Source organism: Carya illinoinensis, chromosome 4 (genome assembly GCF_018687715.1).
Source record: "Carya illinoinensis cultivar Pawnee chromosome 4, C.illinoinensisPawnee_v1, whole genome shotgun sequence".
Classification (NCBI taxonomy): Eukaryota; Viridiplantae; Streptophyta; class Magnoliopsida; order Fagales; family Juglandaceae; genus Carya; species Carya illinoinensis.
The window spans coordinates 18,774,854-18,785,975 of record NC_056755.1 but is presented as its reverse complement, the minus strand read 5'-3'; the positions used below and the strand labels follow the sequence as shown (position 1 = coordinate 18,785,975).

The 11,122-nt window shown below is 33.8% G+C and overlaps 1 protein-coding gene across 1 annotated transcript; it reads right to left on the bottom strand.

Moving 5' to 3' along the window:
• Positions 1-794: 794 nt before the first annotated feature.
• On the bottom strand, positions 795-4,768 carry LOC122307620 (putative uncharacterized protein DDB_G0294196). Its single transcript, XM_043120610.1, has 3 exons — positions 4,473-4,768; positions 3,426-3,710; positions 795-2,152 (listed from the first exon to the last, which is right to left on the bottom strand). Exons 1-3 carry the CDS (start codon positions 4,623-4,625, stop codon positions 1,004-1,006), a joined length of 1,587 nt encoding a protein of 528 aa, XP_042976544.1. The 5' UTR covers positions 4,626-4,768; the 3' UTR covers positions 795-1,003.
• Between the last annotated feature and the right edge of the window lie 6,354 nt (positions 4,769-11,122).

The window sequence follows — 11,122 nt, the reverse complement described above, 5'->3', positions numbered from 1 at the left end:
AGTTTATTACAACGAGGATGTTGGCCAAAATTTAAATTATTTGTCTAAAAAAGACACACATTAGATTGGACAAATATAAAATATTTTATATTTTTACTACATTAGTCAGCTAAATATGAAAGACTATATTTATTTATCAAACATTAAAATACTACTTTCTCATTGTTATAATATAATTTATTAATTTAATTATAATATAAAATATGATTTTTATATGATTTTGAAAATTAAATAACCTTTGAAAATATGATTTTTTAATATTAATTTAATTATAATATAATTATTAATAATATTAAATTGGTAGAATTATAAATTTTTAAAAAATATATTAATTTAATAATATTTTATTATTATATAAAGAATGAATGGTTAATCTAATATAAGGATTGAATTTAGATGAGGTAGACAAATACAAAAAAGTATGATATTGACTAAATTTTAAAAATGAATTTAGACAAGCCAATAAAGAAGCTTACGAAACTACCCGAACACTCGTTGCTCGCCAAAACCGTCAACTAGAGCGTTTTGTCCGCCCTAAAGCAATAAAATCCTATTTTATTTATTTTTCTTCTTAAGAATAGACTAGCGTGGTTCTCACAGAGTGCATTTTAGTTTTGCTGAAAAACTTGATGTAGCTTTTGGTTGGAAGGTGTAATTGCCCACTGCTTCCTGAATTTAGACATTTCAAACTGTTTTCTTAATGATTACCGAAAATTGAAAAACTTCTTCCACTCAAGGGATGTTCAGTTTTTTACCAATCTCGCAAAGGAATTTAATAAAACATAGAAAAAAGATAACCAAAAGGAACTTTCTATTACTAGATAATAAGGGACGTAATCAGACAAAGGATAAGAAAAATTATACATGAATTTGGTCTCTCTCAAACGACATATACAAGAAGACCGTGCACATCACAACATCCTTTTATTCAATGCATTCTAAAACACGCAATGATTATTGTCACAGAAATTCGAAGTTCAAGCATTGGATAATTTCTTCACACTCACCATCCTCTTTGAGATCCCCCAGAAGAATGCACATTCAACCTGTCGAGCACAGTATTGAAATCAACAGGTTGCCCACTCTCCTCCATCCTCTGAATCACGCTGGCAACATGGTCACCCCTGTATCCCATGCTTACCAGCTTTTCAATCAGGTCACTATAAGGATGGTTGCGAAAGAACTGTGAATAGCTTGGATTCTGGACCATATGATTGGGGCCTGTTGTTGGTGGTGGTGGATTCTGAAGAGGCACACTTGTTGGAGGATATCCACCTTGAGGGAAATGAGAAAGTTGAGGTGGATGATGTGCTCTACCTTCACTGTCATACATCATATATGCACTCCCCTGAGGAAGTGTGGGCTGGGATCCAGGGGCTGAATATCCATCGCCTGGTTGTGCTCCAAAAGCACCTTTGATTTGCTGAGGCGGCTGCTGTGGGACTGTTCTACCTGCCCCACTATATCCATATGGAATGGCATCAGCACGGCTTGATACGGATTGAGGGATTCCTGGAAATTGCACTTGCATTGCCATGCTGTTTGGGAGTGATTCCGGAGGAGATAGGTTTGCTGGTTGACTTGGTGGGTAGGAAGGATATGTTGCTGCTGATGATGGCCTGATCTGGGGCTGCATCGAGGGTTGTTGTGGGGGCTGTGGTGATTGCTGGGGCCATTGCTGCTGATACTGAGGGTATGCTTGGACTGGTGGCGTTTGATTTACTTGAGGTTGAGCTGGCTGAGGTGCCACCCTAGAGATGTCCTGCAGTTGAGGAGTTCGGTACTGGGAATCAGAAGGTGGATATTGGCTCTGAGGGTGTTGTGTTTGGGCTGGTGGATTTGGTAACGGAGTTGGAGGGAGATAGTAGGACTGTTGTTGGGTTAGATTCTGAGTGGGTGCTTGGGGAGGGGGTGACACAGGTTGTTGCTGGGGTACTACCTGGTGAGGAAGGGCAAGAGCTAATTGTTGGTTGTGCGCATCAGATGCATTGTCAGTCTTTTTCAAATCAGCTACAGCTGATGAAGCTTTCTCCTCATTGGACTGAGAGTGGCTTGAAGAAGACTCTTTTTGCGCAAGCTGAAGCTTGGCCAATTCTTTCTGGGTCTCAGCAAGTTCCTGTTTGTCTCTTAGAATCTGTACAGACCGGTGGACCTGCAGTGAGTATAAAATAAATTAATCTCTTGTTGAAAACCACAATGCATGTTAATGCAAATGCCAGCCTGCTAAAGTAGCATGAAAATGAATAAATTAATCCATATTGTTACCCTCCAACACCAAAGTCATAGAATATGCACGGCTTCTTATCAGGTTCAACTTGACAAAAGAAAAGAATGAATTGTTCTAAATTTGATATGACCTGAAACAATCTATCTTGGTCTTAAAAAGTAGGCATGCAGATCAAACGAATGGTATCAGACTGGGAGCAGAAAGCTATTTCTAAAAGAGAAAACTTTAAAATTTACTGTTATGAAACACTTTAAAACATACATACAGATGATGCCATGAGCTCATTTGTAAGTCCAGTGACAGCTATGAAGTATTAGGTATGAATGCATAAAAACCACTCCAAGGTGTTACTAAAATTTTAATTCAGATTTTTTATTTTTTTATAACCAAGTTAATAATATTTATTAATAAAAAGCAATGAAGATGATACCCAAATACATAGAGAGCAAAAAAGAGACACATAAACAACAATTGGAGCACCTACTGTCAAGATGTGGTGTAAAACTGGACCCTCCAATGGAAAACTATATGTAAGATGCATAATTTTTCAAATGACGTCACCTACAGTGACTTATTTTTTCTATGATATATTTAGAAAATAAAAAATAAACCAATGAAGGGGGTGGTCCAACCACTCCGAGGTGGCGGCAAACCACTTCAGCCCGGAATGGATCTAGCCACCCCACCACCTGGTAGGTAGCAGACCAACCTGGCTCTGGGGCGACGCCAGTCACAGTCACACCCTAAATGGGGTGGAAGCCACCCTTGGGGTGGACAGCCACCCAGTTCTTTTTTTATTAATCAATTTAATCTGGTGTGGAGTGTCTTCTCTATCCTTCATATTACTCTGCATTAAGTCAGTATATACAACAAATTACTCGGCATCGACAATCTCCATTCTCCATTCTCCAATTAACAAATGAAGCCCCTTACCTAATTCAAAGAGTTATGGTCCCTAAAATGCACTATAAACTTGAAAGAGGCGGGTCATTTCTAAAAATACTCCAAGCAACCATACTACAATTATCAAATTACAGTTCACTAGCATCCTTTCTTCATTAGGCCCAAGAAAACTCACTAAAGCACTGGTCTTTAACTTCCAATAAGAAAAACTATATTGCCAACCGGACAATGTAGAGGAGAATAAAGGTCACTAATATAATGCAAATAATCACCAATAATGATAATACTAACTCACTTCTTGAAGATGTTTCTCAAGAGATTTAAGCTTCGAATCAGCCTCTCCATGATCACGAACTAAATCTGACCGCATTTCACCAATTGATTTATCAAGATTATAGCAATATAATTCCAACTGAGACAGCCTCGAACTGAGTCCCTCAAGAAAACGCATAAGGTTGTCAGCATACTTCTTCATACTTTTTTCAACGGTTGCAATCACATCTTGGCTGGAAAAATCTTCTGGTTGGTTATAGCCTGCAGGAAACATTGCTGATCTTGCCATTCTGCTTTTGTGAAAATCCTGCCCAAAAGAGAAAACAGCAGCTTCTAGAAAGTGAATACAACAGTGTTCCATTATGGTCAATTAAAGGCATTAGATGATTAAACATTCCAAATGAGCAACATGACTGAGAAGTAACTACCAGTTATTTTCCTAAATCAAAGTAGTAGTGATATGCAATTCTTACAACCTTGAAAGCAAAATCATAGAAGATCCTAACCAGTAAAAGCCCTCAAAGGATGAAAAAGTTGCGTCACGAGTATGCGAAAACTACATTTTCAATAGATTTTCGAAAAGCAAATTATCAAAGCTCGCACCCTTTTTAAATCAAGAAATATAGATTGGTATGTATCATTACAAACAGATCGAGAGACTAAGAGATTTTCGAAAAAAGAGAGAAAGTAAAGAATGTTCTCTACTTTCCTTCCCCATACGCATATATTTCTTGGACATAAAGAAATTGGTATCTGCTTCTTTAATTTGCTAAAAATTAAAAACCCATCTTGAAAAAAAAAAATCCACACTTTTAAGAAGCTCAGCTTTGGGAAAATTCTAGGTTTTGGAAATTAAATATCTTTCCGTATATAGTAACCAGGTATTTAACCATCCATAACCATATAAAACATATGAAAAACCTAATATTTACAATTCAACGAAGAGAGAACAAATTGTAGAATATGGCATAAACAGTAAACCTCAACTAATCCTCTAGAATTATTCACGTATTACTTCCCAAATTTAAAACAATCCCAAAGCTCAGAGAGAGAGAGCAGGTACAGTTACCTTGCCTGTATTGGAGGCCATGACCGGTTCGCCGTGGCCGCCATTGGAGGAGTCCTGGTTCGCGTAGTCTTCGTAGGAGCAGAGGATGTCGTCGGTCCCGAAATCGAAACCCTTGGATCCCGGGTTTGCCCGAACCGAAGATCCGGACGCCATCACAAGAGAGAAGGATCGAGGTATGCGTGGTTTTCAGAGGAGAAAACTTAGGGCTTTGCGGGGAGAGAGAGAGAGAGAACAGAGTTTTCTTAAAGCTTTGTTTGGATAGGAAGTTTCGTGGAATTCTGTACGAGGAAACACGTTTTTATTTTCTTTCAGATATAAATGAAGCTTTCGTACGTGTTGAGATTTGAGGACAGATAAGAACGACAGGCCATGTCACCATATTCTTTTTCCAGCCATACCCTCAATAGAAAATGATATAAGAAGAACTATATTACAATTTGTTTACGACTAATTACAATACAATTATTATTTTATATATTTTAAACTGTTGCAAGTACAAAAATTTTGAATTAAAGTAAAAATTATTAATATTTTAATTTATTGTAGTAATTAAATTGTAATGTAATTTTTTTTTTTCAATAATTGTAATGTAGTTGATAATGTATCATTATCCTTATTATATGTCTAAGATGGTATTTGAGTGGTAAGGTGATCTCAAATATTTTGATATTAGTGATAAAAAAGTATTGAATAGTAATAAATAATAATATAAAATAATAAATAAAAATATAAAAATAAATAATCAAAATAATAATAATATTTTCTTACATCTCATTTACTATTATTTTATTATCTAACTATTTTTTTTTCTTTCTACTCTTTGAATCTGGACTAAAAATCTCAGAACATAACCTTTTTATATAATTTAGCAGAAAATAAATTCAATCAACTAATATAATCATGTGATTTAATTAAAAATAAATTCAATTTTATAAAATTTGACATACTTTACTCTTTGAGTCAACTTTTTTAAAATTAAATTTATTTTTAATTAAATCACATAATTACATTAGCTGATTAAATTTATTTTTTTAGATTATAAAACAAGATCATGTTCTTATATTTTAAATCCAAACGCAAACGGCAAAATGGAAAACAAAAATTGAATAATAAATCAATAGTTGATGAGGTATAAGAATATAAAAATTCTATTTGTAGTTTCCAAATATGGACTGCATGTATAAGCCTTTTATTAAATAAGAAAAAATATTATTTTAAGAGAGATATTTTATAATTTTAAAAAATTTTAAAGATAAAATTACTTAAACATACATTGTTAATAATATTATTACCCTCCTTGAAAAATGGAATAAGAGCTCAACGTCTCTGCATAACATTAGATCAATTTTTAAGAGCATTCTCGTCTTATTCTACATAAAATTTTCTATAATTTAACTAAAAATTATATTTCCTAAATTTTATTAATATATTAAAAACCTCCTACAACATATTTCTCGTCCTTATTTCTATTCTATTAAAATAATATTTTTTTATTATTCATTTATTACTTTTTTCTCACTTCTATTTACAATATTAACTACTAACTCTTTTGTTTTATTATCTTTTTTTTAAATATCACATTCTACTAAATACTTATTCGATTTTGACTATCGGATACAGTATTATTTTTCAAACCAAAATCCGTATTATAAAAATTGTAATTTTTTTTTAACATGTGCATTTTTAAAAAATGGTAATACCTATCCACGTATTGATGATAAATTTTTTTGTCATTTCTCTAACGGTAATATTTTTTATCATTTTCTAACGATAAGATTTTGAAGACTTTCTCTAACAGTAACATTTTAAACTCCTACCTCCAACGGTAACTTTTTTGACATTCTCTCAAACAGTAATATTTTTTATCCTATATGTAATGGTAACTTTTGCCTCTATAAATATGCTTTCTGCTTGTATTCACATGCTCACAAACTCAAGTCCCATTTGATTTAAAGAACTAAAATTCAACAGTCTCTCCTGATCTCCCACTCCCTTCATCAAATGACTCGTATCTTCTTTCGCAAATTGTTCACATATTTATCCTCTCAAGATGAGTTAGATGTTGTTCTTAATGACAATACCAATACACAGTCATCGAGGCATTGTGGCAATCATCAACGCCGTAAGTTTATTCGGCGTGATTATATTCAAGGGCACGAGCGTCTATTTCGTGAATATTTTGTAAAAAATCTAGTATATCTCTTGAATCTATTTTGAAGAAGATTTTAGATTATTCGTCCCCTATTTCTCCGTATTCTAAATGAGGTAGAGTTTTGCGAGCCATACTTCGGCCAGAGAAAAGATAATGTTGGAAGACTCGTTTATATTCTATACAAAAGATAACCGCAGCACTTAGAATGCTGGCGTATGGGGTTACTGAAAATTTTATGGATGAATACATATATATTGGTGAAAGCACCTCAATGGAAAGCCTAAAAAAATTCGTGAAGACAATAGTCAGTATTTTTTCAGATAAATATTTGCGATCTTCAAATGCCAATAATATTACTCGATTGTTTGCAGTAGGTAAACAATGGGGATTCTCAAGAATGCTGGGAAACATTGACTGTATGCATTGAAAGTGGAAAATTTGTCTCGTTGCTTGGAAATGTATGTACTCCGGCCACATTCGTGAACTAATTATTATTTTAGAAGTAGTTGCTTCATATGATTTTTGGGTATGTCATGCATTTTTTGGTATGCCTGATTCACATAATGACATTAATGTGCTAGATAGATCTTCTATTTTCATGAAACTTGCCCAATGGTGTGCTTATCGAGTTAATTACATAATCAATGACAACGACTACACTATGGGATATTACCTTATGGATGATATTTATCCCAAATGGCACCACAAGGGAATAAGAAGAAAAATTTTACCACAGCATAAAAATCCCAAGAAAAGATGTCGAGCCTACATTCGAGGTACTTCAACAACAATTTGTAATCATTTGTAGACCTTCCCGAATGTTCAAAGTCAAGGAGCCAATAAATATAATGAAAACATGTGTTATTCTACATAACATGATCATTGAAGACGGGTGTGATGATAATCAGGGTCTGAACATTAACTATGATCAACTTAAGTATGAAGTCCCAGAACTTTCATGCAATCATGCAATTGAGCTTACAAACTTCATCCAGTGTCATCATTATATTAGAGATAGTTCGGCATATCATCAGTTCCAAGTAAATCTAATTGAACATTAATGGCTATTATATTCCCAACAGTAGACATGTAACATAATTGATTGGTATTTCCTTTATGTTAGTAGTGACTATATTTGAATTAATTAAATTTCCATTCCATAGACATGTGTTATCAACAGAAGATGCAAATTATGAAATTTATTAGCCGGGGGTAATCTGTAATAGTTTCTTAAATTGTAATGGCCAATTTCCTTATTTCAAAATATCAATTTACACAATCCAAGAAAAATTAAACTGTCTTAATATCAATAATATTGTCATCTATTATTGTCTGAAACAGAAAATAAAGAAATAAACTTTTTACAGAAACACCTAATCAATTCAAATTTGCTGCAGCATTACTTCTTGCTATGATTTTTCTCTTCAGTTCCTAGAAATATAATCTCTGCAATCTTGGCATAGCACTCACGTCCATCATCATAATGAGCTGATTTGCTTCCTTCTTTGCAAGCTCTAGTTTCTCCGCCTCCAACCTTAGTCTTTTGTCCTATTGACAGATTTTATTTACCTCTTTTTCCTTTTCATATTTTATCTTCTCGGCCTCCAACCTCAGTCTTTCGTCGAGACGGATTTGATTTACCTTTTTTTCCTTCTCATATTCCATCCTCTTGACCTTGAGGTGAAAAAAATCTTTCTCCTGAGTACGTGACTCATCCATAAGCATATACTTCAGCTTGCTGACCACAACAATCTCCTCTGTTGGCTTGCCTTGAGTCTTTCATTTTTCTTTCTCAGCTTTCCTTCCCATTGGTCAAACCAATTCAATGTCGTCATTATCTAGAACATTATCTGCCTCGAAATCAAAAACTGAATCTATCGTAGCACCCAAACATCGAGTTGAGGTTGGGGATAAGGACATCATCTTCCTTTACTTTGAATCCTCCTTTGTGGAATGCCAAATCCATTTATGTTGGTCTTTCAACAGGTGCCAACAATACTCGAATAGGAATGAGCATTTCTCTAACGATTGGTCAATGATTTTGGCTTTATCAAACTTGCACGTAAACAAAAAACTTTATATTAAACCAATACATTAAAAAATTAATTATTCTGTAAAATAAGTAAAAGTATCGATATTCTACCTTGTCTTACTCGGTCATGCCACTTCCATTTAACCTTTCAATTTAGGCTAATTTTGCACAAAATTTATTTGTCGCATTTTGAATGGTCAACCACCGATGTATTAAAGATTTTATTGTCTAGTCATTTGTGGTTTCTTTAAATTGTTAGAAGTATTCAAAATTTTTTTTCCAAAGTTAGAAGTGTTTTTGGTTGTTCTTTAGACAGCATCAAGGCTACAATTAAGCTATGCAGAGACAAGTAACTTGTCTCTTTTAGGGGTAAAGTTCACACCCCTGACTAATTTCCTAATGCCGATAGGATCGTTATGGGGTAGGGGTGGAGAGTCATCAACAGTCATATAAGAGTTTTCACTTTGATTACTGTAAGTGGGGTCTAGTTGAGGATCTTGACTTAAAAGGTTAGTAAAGTACATATATCTAAGGTTTTGTGAATCAATCCCTAAAAAAGTACAAATGTTAGACATGTAACTAGGAAGTTTGAAATGATTTTATAGGTGGCTCAAGAACTAATATCATAGCAAACAACACAAAATAGAGAGCGTTATGAGATTTTTCCATCGCCGGCTTAAGAACCGAATGGTAATATGTAGGAAATTTGGCCTCCCTCTCATGATTGCAACAACCGATTACCACTACTTATTAGTCATCTTAGTTACCTAGCCATTGAGGAAACAGCCATAAATTTCCTGTATCCCCACCAGGCTTTGTTATCATCACAGTCGAGAGGGGTTTAAGTTACACATTACTTTTCTATCAATACCTAACACAAAGCAATGATATAGAACAAAACAATGAAACAAAATTGACCAATTCACATTTTCACACAAAGCAACAACCAAATAGCATGTAAATCACAATAATGCTAAATTATAGTATTCTCATCCGGTGTTTTTGTATCGAATGTATAAATAAATAGGGTTTAAAATGATAGAAATATTGATAATATGCCTAGACAAGGAGCCCAATATCAAAGGGCTGTAAAACCCCACCAGAACCCCGATTGCCTTTTGTGGAAAATACCACAAATTGTAATATGGTCATCTGGGTGATGATTGCCCTGCCATATCGATGGGTTCCCGTTAACACTTGTGAATTAACTCAAACTATAACACCATCATCACAGCCTAATAACAACCCTCCTCTCCCAAGACATACAAAACACTGCAAAGGATCCAACAACAAAGAACAAATTACCCTTGGAAAGGGTAATGAAAGTGCACATAGCAATCAAACTACACATAAGAAATGATAGCACACATAGCATTGAAATTGAAAAAAATAAAAAAAATTCAAAAATTTGCAATGGGTCTGCAGAGACAAACCCAAGGCATTAAAACAGATCAAAGTATCACAGCACATAATATTGAAACAACACATAAGCAATGACACAACACATAACATTGAAATTGAAAAAAAAATTGAAATAGCACATCGCCAGCAGCCAAATATCACATTCTTTTTTCTCTTTCCCAACAGCCAAGCATATGGTATACAAAAAGGGTACATATTTTAAGTTTCAAGCAAACCAAGAACTGAATTTCCTTGTGAAGGAAAATCAGAGGAAAATCAAAAACGATTTTCTTTGTGAATAAAAAAACTACTATAAAAGCATTAATAAATCACATTTATCAATTAGACAAGCAAAAGGTCATTCAAATCATTCAGGATTTGAAACTCATAGCATATCAAGGAAGTATGAGAGACATTAATACAAATGAAAACTGAGTTTGAATCACTATGGACAGATTCTTATGTCCACCCTCATTTCATACTGTTAAAGATAAACTTGTTTTATTCAAATGTCGAAACACTGCCCTGGCATCATTTCTAACAATCACAGAGCATGAATTTAATAGCCAAACACTAATATATTTCGCACTGAAGGATTTTTAAATTCCACCATATTATCTTACAAAGCATACTGAAAGGCAATCTTCTCTAGCATAACTATATGATAGCAAATCAAAAATCAAGTAATTCGATAGCACCTTGATAAACAAATTTTATCTTCCATTATTCAAAACCTTCTTAGAGAAGTACACTTCCTAACATAATGAAGACCTAAGAATTACAATAGGTGCCCATAAGCATAATGTTTGATCTAAAGACTCCAAAGATGAATAATCCGAAAATGAAATAACTACACATAAACTACATTATGAAAATACAAGTGTGAAATCAAAAAGTCAGAACTCAAGAAACCAAACCCAAAAGCTGTAATGCATATTATCTTCCTTGCAAAACTCACTAGCAAACAAACCCATTATCCCCAAGAGAGAGAGAGAGAGAGAGAGATTAGAAGGAAATAGAGAGAGAAACAAAAGCTACACCAAAGAAGGAAAGTTAACAAAAATA

Bases quoted from the DNA above. Each gene is read 5' to 3' on its own strand.
- LOC122307620 (XM_043120610.1), bottom strand. From the start codon at position 4,625: ATGGCGTCCGGATCTTCGGTTCGGGCAAACCCGGGATCCAAGGGTTTC. The intron at 3,711-4,472 runs GTAACTGTACCT...TCTTTTGGGCAG, and splicing joins TGGCCTCCAATACAGGCAAG to GATTTTCACAAAAGCAGAAT. The intron at 2,153-3,425 runs GTGAGTTAGTAT...TACTCACTGCAG, and splicing joins TTGAGAAACATCTTCAAGAA to GTCCACCGGTCTGTACAGAT.